Source organism: Labeo rohita, chromosome 16 (genome assembly GCF_022985175.1).
Source record: "Labeo rohita strain BAU-BD-2019 chromosome 16, IGBB_LRoh.1.0, whole genome shotgun sequence".
In the NCBI taxonomy this organism is placed as follows: domain Eukaryota; kingdom Metazoa; phylum Chordata; class Actinopteri; order Cypriniformes; family Cyprinidae; genus Labeo; species Labeo rohita.
The window spans coordinates 28,315,511-28,337,745 of record NC_066884.1 but is presented as its reverse complement, the minus strand read 5'-3'; the positions used below and the strand labels follow the sequence as shown (position 1 = coordinate 28,337,745).

General features: G+C 35.8%; 1 protein-coding gene across 3 annotated transcripts in view; it reads right to left on the bottom strand.

The window, feature by feature from the left end:
- Positions 1-22,235, bottom strand: part of LOC127178518 (carboxypeptidase Q) — an 85,069-nt gene that overhangs the window by 35,246 nt on the left and 27,588 nt on the right. For all 3 annotated transcript variants that reach the window (XM_051131438.1, XM_051131436.1, XM_051131437.1), the window contains exon 5: positions 1,676-1,787. In XM_051131438.1, the coding sequence (XP_050987395.1) occupies positions 1,676-1,787 (112 nt within the window). The remainder of the gene's footprint in view (positions 1-1,675; positions 1,788-22,235) is intronic.

Genomic DNA, 22,235 nt, shown 5'->3' with positions numbered 1-22,235 from the left:
TAAAACTGTTTGCACTACAAGTCAGTGTGCTCATAATTAAAGGAGAAGTCCACTTCCAGAACAACAATTCACAAATAATTTACTCACCCCCTTGTCATCCAAGATGTTCATGTCTTTCTGTCTTCAGTCATAAAGAAATTATGGTTTTTGAGGAAAGCATTTCAGAATTTTTCTCCATATACTAGACATGATTGGTGCCCTGATTTTGAACTTCCAAAGTGCAGTTTAAATGCGGCTTCAAAGTGCTCTAAACAATCCCAGCCGAGGAAGAAGGGTCTTATCTAGCAAAACAATCTGTCATTTTTCTTAAAAAAAAAAAAAAAAAAAAAAATGTACTATTTAAGCACAAAAGCTTGTGTAGTGCAGGCTCTGGGATGAGCATCCACGATGCTACGAATTAGTAATGGGTCGTCGTTGAACGATTCTTTCATTTTGAACGAATCTTTAATGTGACTCGGGAAGAACGAGTCATCTCGGGGAGTGATTTGTTCAGTCGCGCATACGCAACATCCTACTAGGTTCTGTACTGGAATTAGTTCACCTGTTTCGAGTTCGGGTTTTTCGAGTCCTTTGTTCATCTTATGGGCCTGTCACGTGATGAACGAACGACTCAAACCCAAAAACTTGTCAGATAAGAGGTGAGGTGAGCTAATCATAGACCCAGGTAAACGATGAATTAATCTTTTCTTATAACATTATAGTTTTGTCTTGTTTGTAGTGTGATCAACGTTTGTGTAAGCAGTAGATGTGTTAGGGAAGTAACACGTAACATTTTAATTACATTTTGCTAAAATGAACAAAATGACTCGAAAAAAGATTTGTTTATTTTGCTGAATGAGACTCAAAGGTCCGAGTTGATAAAATGATCCGAACTTCCCATCACTACTACGAATCACGTGTAAGTTCATCGTCTGTGTACTGAGTATGGCAAAATCTTATTTTCTCCTACATCTTGAGAGGAGGACATCGTTGTACCTTTTTGTTTGTACAAACTTACTTGCACTTTCTTAGTCTTTGCGCGTTCGCTTTGTAAACACCGGGTTTGTGGTTCCGCCTACGTTCCGCGTGACCTTTCGACCTGATTCAATAGTACGTAGCGTCATGAATGCGCATCCCAGAGCCTTGCTACACAAGCTTTTGTGCTTAAAAAGTATAAAAAAATGTATTTTCCGAAATAAATCATTTATCGTTTTGCTAGAATAGACCCTTCTTCCTCGACTGGGATCGTTTAGAGCCCTTTGAAGCTGCATTCAAACTACATTTTGGAAGTTCAAAATCGGGGCACCAATGAAGTCCATTATATGGAGAAAAATCCTGAAATGCTTTCCTCAAAAACCATAATTTCTTCACGACTGAAGACAGAAAGACATGAACATCTTGGATGACAAGGAGGTGAGTAAATTATTTGTGAACTGTTGTTCTGGAAGCGGACTTCTCCTTTAAGATAAAACAATAAAATAATATGGTAAGGCACTCTAATTTGCAATATCAAGCAGCAAAACGAGCTGTTCTGTACAGCTAAAAATAGCTGGATACAGATGAGACTGGAAGCCACACCAATTAAATATACAAATGGCCACGCCCACTAAAGAAGAAAAAGGTGGATATAACAAAATATTTAGTCTTGTGACAGAGAGAAGAGTTCTCAAAATGTTACCATCCCTACAGGTCTCACCTAAGTCTCTGATCAAAGAAAGTGCTTCCCAGGAAATCGCGGCCCCACCTCCATCATCCATAGCGCCCTGGCCTACATCCCAGCTGTCCAGGTGACCACTGAGCAGAACCACCTAGAAGAGAGTGAGAGCAAAAGACATACAAATGAATAATACAATAACCATTCAATAACATTTTCTCAGCATTGTTTCTTTCTTTCTGTAGTTACACAATTGTTTATTCATGTACAAAAAGGGTTTACATAACAGACTGTAAAAGGAAAAAAACATCCTGGCAACCTTTTCCAGATGTTGACTGTCAGTCTAAATGGGTCTTGTCAAACCCAGGCCACAGTGAAAGCCTTTAAACTGATGCTTTAGATTAGATTTAAACTGTAAACATCCTCCTCTCACCTCCCATAGTTCTAACACTGGCTAAATATATCTCTCTACTCCACTGAGAGCATCTTCAACCACTTTCAGCAGAACTGCATACACTTTAAGAATGTGGCTTACAAATAGTACTCCCCAACTTTGTTTTATACCATCTATCTGACGTTCATACAAGAGCCTCCATGGGCTGGTCAAAGTTTACGGCAATAAGCATCCTGAATGCTTTTAAAAATCATGAACATTTGGGAAATAAATCTCAAACGAAGTCTGTTTTTGAGACTCGTCTCAGTTAAATCTGGATTTTCCAGTTGATTTGTCAACTATCTGCCTACAGCATCCCGTTGGCAAATATACAAAAGCTGCCTGGACCTCAGCCAATCAGCTACAAGCCCACTCCCTCCAAATTTATTTTTGAATACCGTGACAGATTTTGTCTATAGCGTGTCATGTTGTTGTCAGTCTCATGGAAGGTTAACACTCCCAACAGCATCATGAAAAAAGGCTAACGGTAATCTATGCCAACCATCTGTGAGTTACAGCGGGTGAACTCTAAAGCAACAGCCAACGTGCCAACAGCAAAAGTACAAAAACATTCTGTAGTGACCGTTCTTCTGTGTTTAACAAAGTCTACTGTGAGACTTTGTGCTTTTATGATCAGACACCAGAAACACAGATGGAAATGTCTAGGTGGAAACGGTTCAGACTGTTCTTTAGTGCTGCTGAATTATTAAACAGGAGACAAATCGGGTCGTTATTTTGTCATCCTTGTGCCATTTCAAACCCGTATGATGTTGCTTTTTTTCATTTTGAAGAATATTTTACAGTGTATGCCAAAAAAGCTGATAATGGCAGCTATCAAGCTTCCAAAAGGACAAAGAAGCAGACAATATGACGTTTGCACTATTTCTCAAATCTACTGAAGTGAGCAAAAGAGAGACATTCAAGTTATTATTCACCAGTAGTCTTCCCTAAATAATCTAAAGTTCCTGCAAGAAAACACTCACTGGTAACAAGAAATGTGGAAGCAAAAGAGGCATAATTTCCAGTATTATGCCACCACTTCACAGAATCGAGAACATCTAAAAGCTTTACGTCAATGCACAAATTCAACATAAAACTTTGTGTACCTTCTGGTAATTTCTGTAATCCTCTTCAAAGCCAGCTCACAAACAGAAGCTATTTTCCACTTCTTTTAAGTACAAAATGCAAACAAAAAAAGTAAACCAGATTCCTTCAGAGACTGATGTTAGACTGGCGCTGCATACATTACTGGTTTGGCAGGAGGACCGGCCTAATTTGATGTGGTCCTGAAATATGGAACTGATGGATTAACCTAAACATGTTTTTGTGCATGAAAGAAAATGAAAATATTTTTCTAATTGTAGTTTTGGCTTCGAATATATTTTAGACTAACTAGTCTAGCATTGACAGCATATGCTGTCCAGCCAAACACATACCATTTGGATGTGGAAAAAAGGAAAAACAAAACCCCCAAACAAGACCAGGCACAGACCAAGAAAAAAAGCACAGAGACATTCAGTAGTGAGTACTGCAACAAAGAGATCCAGATTAAACTTAACTTCCTAATAACTATGTGATGGGGTGGAATGTAAGGGCTGACTGACCTCATAATTAAACACTATCATGTCACCGTTAATGAGCTCTGACAGGATGAGGCTATTAATTACGAGGCACTGAAATATGAATGAGGGAGTGAAATTAAGAGAGTGCACAGGGAGAGGATGAGTTGAGCCTAATGAGCCTGCTATCCAGGGGGAGTCATACTGAAACACATATTCAATATTCTGTAGTAAATCTGGACCAGACAGGGGCCAAAGTCTATAACTAGCTGAACAATTGAGATGTGTAACTAAAAGTGAAAACACATGCTAATCAAATGAATGTAACCCAGCTTGATATTTGGAATGAAATCATACAGCGAACGAAAAAAAAAAAAAAAAAAAAAAAAAACAGCAGTAAGCTTAGTTCTCACTTAAATGTCACTGTGTGAATGTCGATGCCTTAGATACAAACTTCTGTATCAAACCAAAAAGCACACCAGTGGCCGAACTCAAAACATTTTAAAGAATACAATTCTCCTTGCTGCTTTCTTCTTACTTTCTAATGGAAAAATAAAACTAAGAATAATTTGTGCTATGGATGTTTCACCCAAAAATAAAAATTTCTTTCTTGTGTGGAATACAAAAGGGAATGTTTTGAAGAATGTTGGTAACCAAACCGTTGACAGTAGCCACTGACTTCCATAGTAAGGAAAAGTACATTTGGTTACCAACTTTCTTCAGAATATCTTCATTTGTGTTTAACAGAAAATCATACAGGTTTGGAACAAAACGAGGGTAAGTGAAGGATGACAAATGTTTCATTTTTGAATGAACTACCCCTTCAAAAATGTGTTAATCTTTTTTTCTTAAGGTTGTTCTTAATGTAGTAAGCATTTGAATTCTATTTGTTAAATATAGGTGCAAACAGCGATTTCCAGTGTTGAATCACGTAAAGTGCCCCTATTATGCCTTTTCAAATATGACCTTTCATGTAGTGTGTCATGTAGCCGTATGTGAACATAAACTATCTGCAAAGTTGTGAAGCCGACAGTGCATGATAAATAAAGTTACTGTCTATCAAAAAAAAAGAGTCGGCTCACAAACACCTGAACAAGTCGTCAGGAATTCAAATCTTTTTCTGTTACAGCCATACGTCACAAAGTAACACATTTGCATAATGTCCGCCCACGTTCTACGTTGCGAACAACTTGCCCGCCCACAAACACAGTAAAATGTCCATGTGGTTTACGCCATGTCGAGAAGACGCTGTATTCTAAGCTGTGAGTAAATTTGTTTTGTATTCACTTCCAAAAGACGAATCTACGAAGATTGTATTTTCTTCACATGTCTTCCTAACCAGCTAACTCACGCTTCTGTAGTTCTGGTGTTTAGCTGTGGGCCCACTGTTGTCTAAAATGTGTGATTGATGCAGCTTGACTGTCTGTCTGTCTCATTAGTTGGAGTAATGATAAAGGATGGCGCACAAAGCAGCTTTCAGACCAAATGCGGAAAGCGCTGCGCTATAAAACCCATTCATTTCAATTGCTTGCGCCACATGTTTCTGTGTTGACCAAGGCGTGCACGCCGCGCTCAAAGTTCATAATGAGTTGAACTTTTGCTGCTGTGCTCTGAAGGGCTGCACTGAACCCAGCGGCCAACGCAGCGCTTTTTTAGCGTTCGGTGTGAAAGCCGCTTAATGCATTATACAGTGTTGAAGTTTACAACATGGAGGTGTGCCCAGTTCGCTTACATAAGTAAATTGCGAGCACTTTATACGGTAGTCCGTGCTAACTTGTTGATCAGCCACTTCAGCTGTTTCATCTTCAGACTCTGACTCGAATTGGTAAGGTAAAATCGATGCCATCTTTTCTATATATTGACAAGTCTCCAGGGCTGTCAGTCAGTTATGGCAATGGGCATTTCGTTTTCCGACACACGCTGTACTCGGTAGACCAATCATAAAGGACTGCGCCATCTGACCAATCACAGCAGTGAGGGCTCACAGAAAAGAGGGGTTTAGAGAGACTGATTCTTTGAACTGCTTTGCATGGGTCGTTTAGGAATCATTTGAAATGAAGTAAAATTAAATCTATTTTTAGAAAAAAACTAAAGTGTTTTTTGACCTTGCATACATGTAAACCTGTTTTAGGAGTCTCATAAAACAACATTAGCAACCTTTGAAATGGCATAATAGGAGCACTTTAAGACATTTAAGCAGGGCTGTACCCATCTAAATCAATGATTAAAAAAGGCAAAATCCAGGTAATTTACCATAGAAATACAGTGTTTTTGAGTCCTTTTTAACTGTTATAGCACCAGTTGTAGTCCGATCTCCTTAAAACTTTGCATGCTTGTTTAGAATCACGTCGCATGTGCTCACCAGGTTTTGTGAAGTTTTGAGTTTTCCTTTAGTCTTCATAGGATTTTGGGTAAATGCCCCTTTTCTAAACTACCTGTTATAGCCTCCCAATGGGTAAATTTCAATATTTTCTGATAATTATTGACCTAGAGAGTCTAGAGAGTCTGCAGTGTTTTTTTCCCAGATTGAGCAAAAAACCTAGGAATATTTTCATAAAAAAAGTTTTTGACATCTTTTCAATCATTTGACAAACTATTTGACTGACAGCAGTGATTCTAAAGGCAAAGTTGTCTGGAATGAGAAATTCTATCATGAGATAAAAAATATCACGTGTATGTGTGTGGCAGCATCATGCTGTGGGGATGTTTTTTAGCGGCAGGAACTGGGAGACTAGTCAGGATCGAGGGAAAGATGAATGCAGCAATGTACAGAGACATCCTTGATGAAAACCTGTTCCAGAGTGCTCTGGACCTCAGCGATGGTTCATCTTTCAACAGGATAATGACCCTCCAAGATAACAAAGGAGTGGCTACGGGACAACTCTGTGAATGTCCATGAGTGGCCCAGACTTGAACCTGTCTGAACATCTCTGGAGAGATCTAGAAATGGCTGTGCACCGACACTCCCCACCCAACCTGATGGAGCTTGTGAGGTCCTGCAAAGAAGAATGGGACAAACTGCCCAAAAATAGGTGTGCCAAGCTTGTTTAGCAGGGCTGTACCCATCTAAATCAATGCTTTAAAAAAGCATTTTTGGCAAATTCAGGTAATTTACCTTAGAAATACAGTGTTTTTGAGTCCTTTTTAACTGTTATAGCACCAGTTGTGGTCTGATCTCCTTAAAACTTTGCAAGCTTGTTTAGAATCACATCCTGTCGCATATGCTCACCAGGTTTTGTGAAGTTTTGAGTTTTCCTTTAGTCTTTATAGGATTTTGGGTAAACGTTCCTTTTCTAAATGACCTGTTATAGCCTCCCAATGGGTAAATGTCAACATTTTTTGATAATTATTGACCTAGAGAGTCTAGAGAGTCAGTGTTTTTTCCAGATGGGGGAAAAACATAGGAATTCTATTGTAAGATACAAATATTGCGTATATGTGTGAAAAACTACACAAGGTACAATCATTTACGCCCTTGAAAAATGCAACTTTCTTTCAAATTTCTCTTAGACCTTTGGAGCCGCAAGTTGAACAGGCCCATAGAGTTTAGTTCCAATCAGCCTCCGTTAACCTAGTCTAACAGGTGCTCATTCATGCAATTCGTTGGCCAATGGCGGCCATGTTTTTTGAGATAAACAAATGCCCTTACAGATGCTTGAGACTTCGGACCAAGAGCGTGCACGCCAAGTTTCATGTTGAAAGGACAAATGGTTGTGCAGTTACAGGTATAGTGAGTTTTATGTTTTTTCCCTCTGAAAGCCTGGATGCCAAGCTCTGCAATTTTTTTTTGCTGTGACCTCAGACTGAGCTCTTACATAAGTGTTTTGAGTTTAGTGAAGTTTAGTCTAATTCCGTTTGTCTCATTTGGTTGCTGTAGCGTCCTCGTCAGGCCAATTAGGGTGAGCTTCGGTCACGTTGGCCGTGTGAGTACTACACCTATTTTAGCACTAAGCACCTGAACCCCTAAAATACTGGGCTAAGATAAAAGATAAAAGATAAAGTTAGGATAACTTCCAACTTGTCTTTAAGCCCTAAAGGTAAGATGTTTAATCATTTTATTGGGTCGTTCTTTTAAATCCAGTTTTGAAGGGATAGTTCACCAAAAAAAAAAAAAAAAAAAAAGAAAATACTTTCCTTAATTACTCACCCTCATGTCATTCCATATCAAACAAAGGTCTTACGGATTTGGAACACCATGAAGGTGAGTAATTAATGACAAAGAAATTACCCTTTAAGTGTTACAACACAACACTTGGGTACATATAATAAATTATACTCTTAGCAAGGATATGCATGAGTACTTTTAAGTAACACCAATTACCTATAATGTACAGTGCATCTAGAATGTATTCACAGCACTTATTCCAAAGTTACAGTCTTATTCCAAAATGGATTAAATTACATTATTTTTCTCATAACTCTACAAACAATACCCCATAATAAAAATGAGACAGAAGAAAAATAAAATAAAAATAAAAAAAATAAAAATAAAAATCACATGTACATGAGTATTCACAGCCTTTGCCATGTCACTCAAAATTGAGCTCAGGTGCATCCTGTTTCCACTGATCATCCCTGAGATGTTTCTACAACTTGACTGAAGTACACCTGTGTAAATTCAGTTGATTGGAGAGATGATTTGGAAAGGCACACACCTGTCTATATAAGTCAGAGCACAAACCAAGCCAAGGAGTCCAAGGAATTGTCTGCAGACCTCCGAGACAGGATTGGAGGCACAGATCTGGGGAAGGCACAGACCTGGGGAAGGGTACAGAAAAAATTCTGCAGCATTGAAGGTCTCAATGAGCATGATGGCCTCCATCATCTGTAAATAGAAGTTTGGAACCACCAGGACTCTTCCTAAAGCAGGGAGCCCGGCCAAACTAAGCGATCAGGGGAGAAGGGCCTTAGTCAGGGAGGTGACCAAGAACCCGATGCTCACCCTGAAAGAGCTCCAGCGTTTCTCTGTGGAGAGAAGGGAACCTTCCAGAAGAACAACCATCTCTGCAGCACTCCACCAATCAGGCCTGTATGGTAGAGTGGCCAGACAGAAGCCACTTCTCAGTAAAAGGCATACGACAGCCCGCGTGCGGTTTGCCTAAAGGCACCTAAAGAAGTCTCAGACTCTGAATGGCAAGCATAAAGTCTGGAGGACAACTACAGGACAACAAGACAACTACCTTAAGCACACAGCCACGATAACAAAGGAGTGGCTATGGGACAACTCTGTGAATGTCCTTGAGTGGCCCAGTCAGAGCCTAGACTTGAACCAAATTGAACACCTATGGAGAGATCTGCAAATGGCTGTGCACCGACACTCCCCATCCAACTTGATGGAGCTTGCAAGGTCCTGCAAAGAAGAATGGGACAAACTGCCCCAAAATAGGTGTGCCAAGCTTGTAGCATCATATTCAAAAAGGCTTGAGGCTGTAAATGGTGCCAAAGTTGCACCAATCAAATATTGAGCAAAGGCTGAGAATACTTATGTATATGTGTGTGTGTGTGTGTGTGTGTTTTCCGTTTCAAACAAACTTCTTTCATTATGGGGTATTGTTTGTAGTATTCTGAGGAAAATAATGAATTTAATCCATTCCTAAATGTGGAAAAGGTGAAGCGCTGTGAATACTTGCTGGATGCACTGTAAACAAAGATAGTATCATGATAAAGCGTGATGTGACTTTGCTGAATTAAGTAACAACTTGAAAAAAATGACTCATATAGGAACCTCAAAACATGCTTGCAAAAGGTAAATTCCTGTCAAGTCAGTCACAGCGGAAACTACATGTGCTGCAGGCAGTGCAAAAAAAAAAAAGATAGATGTTAAGATTGTAAGATTTAAGATGTTATCATTGAATTGATCAGCAACTTTATTCAGTAAGAATCACCATACAATCAGACAACTATGCAAACCTTTCTTCTTAAGAAAAAAAAAATGCCACTATTTATAATTAACTGTTATTTTAATTGACTGAATCACTGAAAAACAGTCAGTTTAATATGGGTACACTGTGAGGGGTGGTGTAATGAAAGATATGTACTCTAAATACACTTTATAACAACATTCATTAATAGCCCAAACATTGCAGATGCATTACAGATTAATAACTTATGTACAAATACATGAAACTACAAAAAAAGTAGATATTTAGAACAATGTTGGGTTACCACTGACTTCCACTTTGTGGACAAAAATACTGAGACATTTCTCAAAATAACAAACATCATCTTTCATGTTCAACAGAAGAAATAAAGTCATACAAGGTTCGAACGACGAGCGAGTTTTTGAATTTTCATATTTTGGTGAACTATCCTTTAATGGCTTAATGGTATTATACAATTTATAAAGTGTTTTATATAAAAGAGAGAGTGAGAGAGACATGCAGTTCCATCTGCTTTTCTGAATCATGTAACTAGAGGTAAATAGGGGTCTTGCAGAATAGGGTCTTCTTTCCAAATACCTAGGAATGTGGCTGTAAAACACATCAAAATCTTCAACATATGGTTAAAACTGAATGACTGCAGCAACCAGTAAAAACCCAATAGAGATGTTTTAAATGGTCAAAACACAACAGTACTCATATTCTGAGCAACCTGATAACATGCAGATACCTGCAGTCCGTTTACCTACAATTGCACATCTCATTTGGACACACTCCCCATATTATTCTGGTTGAAAAACAAGTTTCAAGTTCAAAAACATTTGTGTAACTACAGGATATATTCTTACTTATTGACAGTGAATGTTTACCGAAAGGAAATTGTGTAACGGGGAAGTCGTCATAAATAAGCCTGTGGACAGACCGACAGAAAGAGAGAGGTTATACAAACTGTCCCTCATTCATTCTCTCCACCCCCACCACTTCCTGGAACTCCATCACTGTGTGCTAAAACGAGTGTAGCATTTAACGCAAAACCAGAGAGTGGTTTAAAGAACGTGTGGTGAGAGAATGAGCAAGCTTTAGAGAGCGGATGAGGGGAAGAACTCGCTGTGAAATGAACAGAGTGTACGTTACGCCACAAGTCAGTAAATCATTCACAACCACCTTCAGAAGACTTTGCTGTAACTCAAATCATCATGAAATAGAAGAGGACAAAACAAAAGAACTAGACAGACAGTGATGAAATGTCTGACTAGATACTAGAAATGTTGAAAATGCTGTTGCCTCAGGAAATGTCAGGAATGAAAAACTGATCGCCAACCTGATTTAATTCTCTCAAAATACAGTGCATAAATCCACCTCAGAAGTTTTTAGGACATTTAAAAGGACTATTCTGAGTTTTAAAGGGGTCCTAATATGCTCTTTTTCAAAGTCTTGATTTAGTTTTGTGGGTGTACTAGAACATGCTGTCATACTGTTTTTACTGGCACAAATAGCTTGATTAGTTCTGGTTTTAAAGGGGTCATCGGATGCAAAGTACACTTTTTCATGTTGTTTGTATCAATCCTGTGGCAGTGTATGTACAAACCTACCCTATAATGATAAAAATCCATGCAGTGGGTTTTTAATTAATCTCTAAAAATAATAACCCCTTTTTCGAATCGAGCCATTCTCAGATGCCTGTCGGTGGAGGCCGCTCCCACAATAGTTGATTGACATGATAGTCTTACCTCAGACCAGCTGTCACAGTCCAGTAACCTCCATTGTTTCGATGCCGGAGCAGGGATGTAAGTTAGACTGAGCGATTGAGGTGTTGTGTTGCTGGATGTAATAATGAACATAGTGATCGGCATTTACTCCCGACATCTGAGCCGCTGAAGATGTAGTAGATTACGTTTGTTTGTGAAAGGAATGCAGCTCCCGATCTACATATATGTCTATGTTTGCACGAATCATTCGTGATCCAGCTTCACTTACAGCAGAAGTATGTATAAGGGTTTTTTTTATAAATCTTTGCGATTGCCTTTTCTTATAATATGGTAGTTAGGAAGTTTAGCAGCTAAACGCGGCTAAGGTAAACAGGCTCGTCACTCCAAAGAAAGAAGAGAGGGGCGGGGCGAGCAGAGCTTATCTGCATTTAAAAGAACAACCCCTTAGAATGGGATGATTTTTGCAGAGCTCATTTTGACAAGGTAAAAAGGGTGTTGTTTTACAAAACCATTGAGAATTGTTAACCAAAGTATATTATAGACTTTTCATTAAGACCCTAAAGAATCATATCAATTTGTGGAAAGTGAGCATCCGACGACCGCTTTAATAAAGGCCAGCCTTCCGAAAAAAAGGAAATGTGTTGTGATCGGTTAGCTATCCCAGTGCGTTGCGATTGGCGAACAGCTTAGACTGTGTTTCAGTACCGCCACGCCTCTTGTCAAAGCACTTAACTTAACGCAAGCTAGCTTAATAGTGAATCTTACGTTTTAAATGCGGGTATTTCTCTTACAAAAATGCATCGATTCGCTACATGAGACCCCCGGGAGCCGTGTGAGGCACTTTTTATTATGGATGGATGTACTTTATTAGACTTTATTAGACTCCGATTGCATTCGTCTGAAAGAAGGAAGTCATTAACACCTAGGATGCATGGAGGGTGAGTAAATAATATGCTACAGTAGTGTTGAGTCCCATCCTCAGCCTGCGAGATCGCAGATACATTATATTATTGTGCTTTTAATTATTATTTAATTATTTTACATACTTAGTTTCATTGTCTGAAACCAGCATAAGGCTAAAAGCAGCCTAACATTATCAAAAAACATCATCACTGACTAGCCTAGCCGATTCTAGTGCAAGTTTATGCATTTTAAAAAAACACTTGCGTTATAAGTGAAGCTAACGTTATCCACACTGTATGATGAATAAATCTCTTACCACACACTGCACACATCTGCGGCGTTACGGCTCCGACGCGGCAACCGGAGTAGATTTCGGATTCAGCATGTGTTTCGACCCCCTGTATTGCACACTATGAAGTGGCCACTCTAGTCAATGCTTGTGTTTATACCTGCCGCGCTGTGGCTCTTTGAAGCGGCTTTCCGCGCTGCATCGCTAAAGTTTGGCTAATCCCCCACCTCGTCCCTACACCCCCACACACAAATTGAATTTCCGTAGGCGGGATTTAATTTAATGATATTCTAATGGACTGTGTTGTGACAACATTGCATGTGGAAAACAAACGCTGTAGTCCAAATATCTCCCTTTGGAGTGGACTTTGAGATTTGTAACTTTGTAGATCTTTTTTAATGCCCAAAGATACACACCACACACTGACTAAAATTCAAAAAGTTAAACAGCATAATAGCACCCCTTTAAAAAAAACAAACAAACAAAAAAAAAAACTAAGCACTTGTGTTGCACGATATACAGGTACTTAAAAAGTATTGCAATACCCTGATTTTAAAAATAGTACGATTCCACATTTTACTAGTACCGGTACTTTAAGAATGTATTTTAATAAGAGCCGTATTAAAATGCTGTCTGTGTTAATGAGTGGCGCAGACACACAGTTTTGTTTATTACACACATACGCATGACGCTTGCGGTGTTTTCAGCCTCTGCCGCCTCAATATACAAGTACATGAACATAATCTTTAGAACTGCTCTGAGAGTCACTTCATGAGCATTTTACCATTTCTTTGGTAAAACTATCGTCATATAATGAAGACCCTAAAGTTCTTCACAGCAACCGGTCAAAATAAATGTTCAGTTTGACTTGACAGCTAGAAATATATTAATATATTACTTAATGTAAAGATAGCACTACTACTACTACTAATAAAAATATGTTTAAGGAATATTTACCAGAAAAAAATATTTACCAGAATTTATTTACCAAAAAAATTGTAAATACACAACACAGTATTTCTGAAAAAAAGAAATAAATAGCTTATAATAAATTAATTCTTTGTCAAAGCTAATTATCCTTTATAAATTCATTAGACATGCTTTTGATTATTAAAATGTAATGAAACAGAGATTCACAAACAAAACTGAATTTGAGAAAAATAATAAAATGTTTTTCATAGGGCCTTAAAAACATGTAATTTCTGTTAAACTTGTAATAAATTGCTGTTAAATTCTGCAAGTTCCATGATTTCAATTAAAAAGTAGACATGCTTTTTGATATATATATATATATATATATATATATATATATATATATATATATATATATATATATTTATTTATTTATTTATTTATTTATTTATTTATTTATTTATTTATTTATTATTTTTTTTTTTTTTTTTAATGTAACCATTAAAATAGAGTCCAGAAAAATTCTAATGGAATTTAGGAAAAAATAAAAAGCCTTCATATGGCACCTCTTTATTTCATTTGTGTCTTTGTTTCACTGTAGTTGTCCTTTAGTTTGTTACTTGCATCTAGGTTGTTATTATTAATAAAGATAAAATAACAAAAAATGACTATGTCATGATATAAATTGTTGCTGTGAAATAAAATGACTATATAATGAAATAACATTTGGCTTTATCCTTTTAGCTAACTTACCAATATATAAAAGATTTCTACATACTTGTAGGCTCAGCAGTTGTTGTTTTTTTTTTTTTTACCATAATCCTGTGTAGTGGCACTGGCATGTGATAATTATTATTTTATTTTATTTATTTTTTTAAGAGGGGATGAAATGCTTGGTTTTAATAGATAACATAACTATGATCTCCATTTGGATCGTCTATTGTTCAGTTACTTTTCCTGTTGTTCTATGTTTTTTTTTTTTCATAGTATCTGTTCAGTAGTAGTATCGTGATATTTTAGACGGGTATCGTATGGAAGTCAACATTTTTGGTATCGTGATAATACTACTAAGCACTATCCTCACATCATCTGTGACATAATGTTCATACTAACTTTGACTCGGGTCTCAGTTTGTAAAAAGTCCCAGTGATGTACTTACAATGGACATTTATGGAGCAATGGTTTCTGGGGGGGTTAAAAAGCAGAAATGTTTTCCAGCTGATTTCATGTGGGTTTTTCTCTTGTGTAAATAGCTCATTTCTGGTATCAGTTTGAAGTAAGAGTTTACATGTTAATGAATTAAAAATAAATAAAATGAACAACTGTAATGACAAAACGTTGGCTATTCTGAAATGTGTCTATTATGAGAAACAGAGTTTAGTTCAAATTAATTAAATAATCACAATTTATTAAATTTGTTAAATAATCACATACATTATCAACATTTCTTGAGACAACAAAATAAAAGTTCTGAATTATTTAATTTAGGCAGATTAAAGAATTAAATATCATTAAATGATTTGTTTTATAGATGTTATATGGATAGTTTTTTTTTTTTTTTTTTTTATAAACACTATGTTTTGCATACAAAAAATACCCTTATTATTAAAAAACAAATATCTAAAAAAAATCTTTAAAAAAAAATGTCTAAAATGTCAAATATTAAACATATGTGACCCTGGACCACAAAACCAGTCATAAAGGTCAATTTTTTTAAATTGAGATTTATACATCATCTGAAAGCTGATTAAATAAGCTTTCCATTCATGTGTGGTTGGCAGGATAGGACAATATTTGGCCAAGACACAACTATTTGAAAACCTGGAATCTAAGGGTGCAAAGAAAATTGCCTTTAAAGCTGTCCAAATGAAGTTCTTAGCATTGAATATTACTAATCAAAAATTAAGCTTCAATATATTTACGATAGGAAGTTTACAAAATATTTATGGAGCAATTCTTTACATAATATCCTGATGATTTTTGGCATAAAAGAAAAACTGATCATTTTGAATGCTGTCAGTAAGCATTTGATGAGTTTGATTTGATTAGTTACTTTTTTTTTTAAACTAAAGCCTATTCATTTAATTCAAGTGACTGTTATCATAGTATAAGAACTCTCAAAGTTTGAATGAATAAAAGCTGCAGGACAGATTTATTGGTCAGTTTATTAACTTCTAAATAAAGAAATGAAATTAGCATTTGTGTGGTACTAACCGCTCTGGAATAAATGTCAACCAATTCCAATACCAGAAAAACAAAACACAACATCCCACAAATGCTGCAGCATGAATTCAAGCACACACACACACACACACACACACACACACACAATTCATTCAACAAAATGTTGAAAAATTATCTACTGATCTGACCAGATGAGCCATTGGCAGTTTAAATCCAGCAGTTATAGCATTTTATTTTTCCGCTCATACCCAAAATTACGTCTGCCAGAAATAAAGTGACTTTTTCAGGTCATCCAGCCACTCTGTGAATTGAAGAAATGAGAACAGACTGATCAAATACACAGATGTGCATAATGAGGCAGACACCACACACTGAAGCTGTCAAATTCACTCTCAAATTCCCCAAAAACCACCGCCATCAAACACGTGCAGACCTTGATCACTTGCATTCAATTACAGAACGGGAAAGTTTTCATGTCTGAGCTGTGCCAAATAACTGCAAACACTACGAAAGAGAACACAGATTGCTTCCTCAAAGTTCAGACTGGACGTTCTCACTAATCTTCATTTTACTGTGGAAATTCACTGAAGATGGTGGTTATTATGTATTTTGTTTCACGTTCCTACTAAATTGGACACTTGGAAGGTTTTTGTTCTTGTAGGCCAAACCCCTAATACCCTGAAAAACTGTTATTTTGTGTGGCAGGATATGAGGTCATCGGCAAACTGGTTTAATTTCCTTTCGCCATCTCAGAAAACTGAGCCACTGATGATTCTAGCAGTCACGGTCATGCGCATTATATTAAAGTGCTGTTGGTATTATAAGTGACTTTAACCAGTTTTAGCCAAACATAAAATAAACATTTTTGGAAAAACTGTATTAGTGCCAGACTACCAGCCTTGAATATTTTCACACCTCAAGCCTGGATGAATTTTGCAGAAACAAAATAAAATTATACAGTTTTCTTACAGAAATTCCAGAAATGTCTTTTTTTTTTTTTTTTTGGAAAGACAGAGAGAGAAAGAGAGAACATCAGTGGCAGCTCACTTGCCATAGGCAAGATTCAAACATCTTTATTATTTAGTTACTGAGCTGAATAATAAATCAACTTATTCAAATAGAAAATCTGATTCAGCATTTCACATTAATGACACCCTTTTAAGGAAAAAAATGATTATAAAGCATGCCAAGATATATTTTTTATATTCTGCCAAAATTAGATGACAGTTAGGATAAGTTTATGCAAGAGGGATTGTGCCTGAGGTAGAGGGTCATCTTTTCCGGTAATGGGACAAGATGGACCACTTTCATAATTTTCAATGTTTCATAACTCAATTAGCAAACATTTGCATTTAGTTCCCCTAATATAATGGTGGATGCATCATCATCAAGTAAATATTAACCTAATCTCTAAATAGGCTAAAATTTAACAGTAATATTCTTATGTTGGATATCTTCCCTATCTTCTGATATATTTGTTTTTAGTAAAAATAAATAAATAAATAAATAAATAAATAATCAAAATCAGAAATCCTTTAAGAAACTGTTACACCACCTTTAAGACCTTTTTTTTTTGTTTTTAAAATGCTCACCAAGGCTGCATCTGATCAATAATACAGTAATTACAGTAAAATCAATGAATTTTGACGTTAGTTTCATGTGATTCTTTTACATGGTCTATTTCTTTCACATATGCTGATCTTCATCTTATACACTTTCTTTGATCATTTTATTTTGATAAATAGAATGTTTATTTAAAACAAATTTGAACATTATAAATATCTTTACTGTAATAATAATATAATATTATTATAATATATATATATATATATATATATTTATATACACACACATTTACATACAGAGTTCAGAGAGTTCAGAGAATTGCACTGCAGAGATTTTTCCACAGATTGAACAAAAAACCTAGGGCACAAAAGCAGTTTTTTTTTCTTTTTTTTTTTTTTTTTTTACATTTTCTCAATCCTTTAACAAACGGTTTGATTGACAGCAGTATTTATAGAGGCAAAGTTGTTCAGAATAAGGAGGTCTATTGTATGAAATGAATATTGTGTGTATGTGTAAAAAACTGCGCAATATACAACCGTTTACACACTTGAAAAATGCGATAGTGCCCCTGGCTGATTTCTTTGAAATTTCTCACAGACCTTTGGGGCCATGAGTCAAACAGGCCAAGCGAGTTTCATTCCGATTGACCTCCATTAACCTTGTCTAACAGGTGCTCATTGGCCTATGCTGGTCAAGTTTTTTGGGATACGCAAATGTCCTAATAGCCACTTGTGACACTTTGGACCACGAATGAGCATACCGATTTTCACTTCGATAGGACAAACGGTTGTGTAGTTATGGCCGATTTATGTTTTTTTTTTCCTCTTACAGCGCCACCAAGTGGCCAAGCTCTGCGACTTTTTTGTGTGACCTCAGATTCAGCTCTTACATACACGTTATGAGTTTGGCGAAGACATCTCATTCCGTTCAAAAGTTATAGCCATTTTAGTAAAGGCAACCCTGCCGCTTTTGAGCATTTCGGCGTCCCTTCGTGACAGAAAGTCGAAAGTTCAACTTTTTTGATAACTATTGATATCCACTCTCCAGAGACGTGCACTGGTCTGGTTCTGATTGGGTGAAAAACCTAGGACTAGTTTGCAAAAGTAGGTTTTCAAGTAGGTTTTATTTTTAAAATTTACGCTTTCAAATTCACTTAATTTAGAAATCTGAGGAGTTCTGTCACAGTTTGAATGGTCATAATGCTTCTTAGAACCTGAGAGAAAATTTCAAGTACATTTTTTCCCCTTCAAATCAATACTTAAATCTAACTTTTATCTCTTTTTTATTGTAGCCATTCATAAATTTAATCTACTTTTTAAGGTACCCATTGACAAATATTTGCCATCTGAAAACTGTCGCTAATCCTCTTATTTCACAGATAACATGGGACACATCTAAAGAACATCTGACTCACTGCCTGTCACCGGCACCCTCATTAGCAGTGATGAGCAATACGCTCCAAAGGTCTATACTGAGGGTTCCCGTTACCATCCATCAGTGAGAACGATCAGTATTTTCAGGCATGTCTCTGGCTGTGACCGGAGTGTCATTGCTCGGTGAATTCAGACTGTGAAGAAACACCAGGGCTCAAGGTTCTGTTTGTTCGCAGAATAAAGGCCCCCAGCTTGCACAAGCCTTAGTTCTAACTAGGGCAAAGGCTAGAGCAAAGTTTCTCTCCCAAAAACATAGGCACTGGTATTATAAGAGGTCTAAATCAGTACTTTTTAACTAGTTTTGCATCAAAACCCACATCATTTTCAAGTACAGTAAATACATTTATAGTGTTACAGAATATTTCTATTTCACAAAATCAGCATACTTACTTTTACATTTTTGCATTTGGCAGATGCTCTTATCCAAAGCGACTTTTTTGCATTCATGATTTTTCAAGGATCATGTGACACTAAACACTAATGATTTCATAATATTTCACAGTATTAGTTTTTTACTCTGTTTTTATCAAATAAATGCAGCTTTGATGAGCATATAAGACTTAGTATTTCAAAAACATTAAAAAGCATGTAGGTAGTGTAGATCAAGCTACTGTAGAAGGTTTGGGTTCTTACCTTGTACAATAAATAGTATTGCAACATTGAATTTAACACGGACCGTTTTAAACTTACCCCAACTAACCCATTCTCACAACAACAAAACCTCAAACTGCAAAGAGTGTATAGTCAAACAGAGAAAGTGACAAGGGTCGTGCGAAAACAAGAGCCAAACCGCAATTGCAAATATGAATCACGAGGATTACTCTAATAGATTTAGATCAATCTGCCAAAACACAACAGGCATAAATAAATAAATAAATACATTGTCAAATTATGTTTTAACCACAGACTGCAAAAGAGAGGCAATGAAATGTGACACTGAAATGTATCAATATTATCAACAACTGCACAGACACAACAATACGCAAAACTGACAACACGTAATGAGTAAACTGCCTAAACTAAATAAAATTGTAAAAAGTAAAATATATTGTGTCAGTATTAGCCATTTTTCTAAATAGAAAATTTGCACAAAATACTGTGGATGCGCAGCTTTTGACATCAACAACTAAGATATCGAAAGCATTTTGTCAAAGGTTAATACAGGGTTCCCACTCTTTCATGAACACCAAATTCAAGGACTTTCAAGGACTTTTTAAAGCACCACTTATTTTATATCAAGCACCTATCAAATTTACACTCCAGCATATTTAGCATCATGAAAGACCTCTTACAGTACTTAACATTTCACTTATACTTAACATTTACATGAAAAATTTCGTAACGAGGTTTTGAATGTGTAGGTTTCATAAATTTAGACCATTTTGAGCAGTCGTGTTCAAAGGAATTTTGATTTTCTCAAATACTGATAAAAAATATATGTTATTGCATCAAACTGTTTTTGCTGTCATTCTTGTAAAAGATTTAAATTTGAAAGAATTTCTTAATTTTTAAATTAATAAAGCAGGGCTCACTTGTGCTCCTAATTCTAAAAAAAAAAAAAAAGTAGGAGCACAGTCAAAAATTTCAGGAGCAACTTCTAATCAATAATCAAATTCTGATCAAATATTAGCCTTCTCATTACGAAACAATATTTCACTCCTATAAGTGATTTACAGGAAATGTATTTTGTATTTATGTATTTATGTATTTTTCTAACTTTATTAAAAGTATGCCATTTTTTGTCAAATTCAAAAAAAATATTTTTATAAGCTTTTTTAAATTTCTAATTAAAACAAGAAGAATAAGTTATCAGTCACAAGAAATCAGTATTAAAAACAACTGTACCACAGAGGTGGCACAGAAGAACACAAAAGTGGCTTGTAGGTGTATTTTCAGATGGTTTAAAGAGGCTCAGAGGTCACAATGAAATTCATAACTTCATGTTGAGGTTAATGTTTTATATATAACATTTTGAATATAGAAATATTAAATGATTTAAATAACAGAAAAGATACTTTAAAATGAAAGTAAATCTCCGAGTAGGTGGCGGCAAGTCACTGATTTTATCCCTGAATCGTTCATTGAATTGATTCGTTCGAACAACAAATTCATTCAGGAACGAAGCAAGTGACTGTCTTTATGAATAGGTAATTGAATCAGATTCATTTAAAATCACCCATTCATGCATAAATGAAACAACGTTGTGTTTGAATGGAGATGCGCAGCAGCTCAGCTGCTCCTTCGTTTGAAACAATTTTAGTGACGAAACTGAGCAAAATCAGGCAATAGTGTTAAGGCTATGCAATATTAAATCAATATAATTTGCAAACTCCCTTAATCAACAAATCTGTCTCTCTCTTTCATTCATCGCAATCTTCAATTATAATCAATGCAGCTCATCCACAGACGACTCGTTATAGGTGTGGGGAGGGGCATTTTTACTACATGATTAATATTAGCAGCGTGACACAGCAGTTTATCTGTAATATTTATCCAGAAATGGATACATATTAATTTTGCTGTTAAAAATAAATAAAGAAACAGTGTAGGAGAGTGGTTATTATGTGCAAACAATGGGAAACAATATATTTGCGCACAGTGTTGGGGAGTAACTAGTTACATGTAACAGAATTACGTAATTTAATTACAAAATAAATGTAACTGTAATTAGTTACAGTTACTGGGAAAAAAATATGTAATTAAATTACAGTTACTTTTGAAAAATGTTAGTAATTACAAAGGTTACATCTGAATTTTTTTCACACAAACACCCACATAGAGTTTTAATTGACTTATTTTATAAACTGCATTGATTGCTCTAAAATGAGACACGAATGTTTCAGGAGTTTAGGACACAGAATAGGACACATGCTTAATTGGTAACTGTTTTATTTACTGGTTTATGCACATACTTTAGTTTTAAGATTTTAAGATTAATTGTTTTTTCCAAGGCACTGTTAGATGCCAGTGTTTCCTGTCATAACTATGCAAACATTTGATTTCAAAACAAGTATCATAGCTATTAAACTATTTCTTGTTAAGATTTCAAATCTGAATTTAACCTCAAAATGATCTAAAAACAAGTAAATAAGAGGTGTCAAGTATGAATTTGTGGTGGCTGTACTTTAAATTAAATGATTACACGGCTCTGTGGAATGCTTGATTCTGATTGGTCAGTCATGACATTCCAAGGTATGTTATTCCTGATAACAACTGGTAAAGGCTAATAACACAGACTCATTCGGGAAATTTAAGTCGGCACTATACGTTTGATAGTTTTTCTTAGTGGAAACTTTGCATTTGGTTAGCTAATAAAATAATAAAACTCAATTCAGTATTATGTGTACAATACAGTAATTATGTTATCCTGGTTTCGTGGACTCATTTTTTTTTTTTTTTAAAGCAGCTGCTGCCATTTTGTTTTGCTTTGTGTTCAGATATTTCAACTCAGATCAGTGTTTCATGTCTAATCATTTGTTTTGGTGGCAAGCAGCTCTGTAATAAATGGGATAATGTACATCCAGCCATTTGTTATTGCAAAATAAAGATGTATATTATTCCTTACTTATTTTAAATTTAATTCAAGTAATAAAGGATTTTGAAAGTCTGACAGTAATCAGCGTTGAGTGCTACTGTAAGGTTAACTCTGCCTGGTTTAAATGTTTCAAAATGATTAACAGTTGAAAATATTAGAAATTTAGAAAAGTAATCAAAAAGTAATCAAAAGTAATGTTA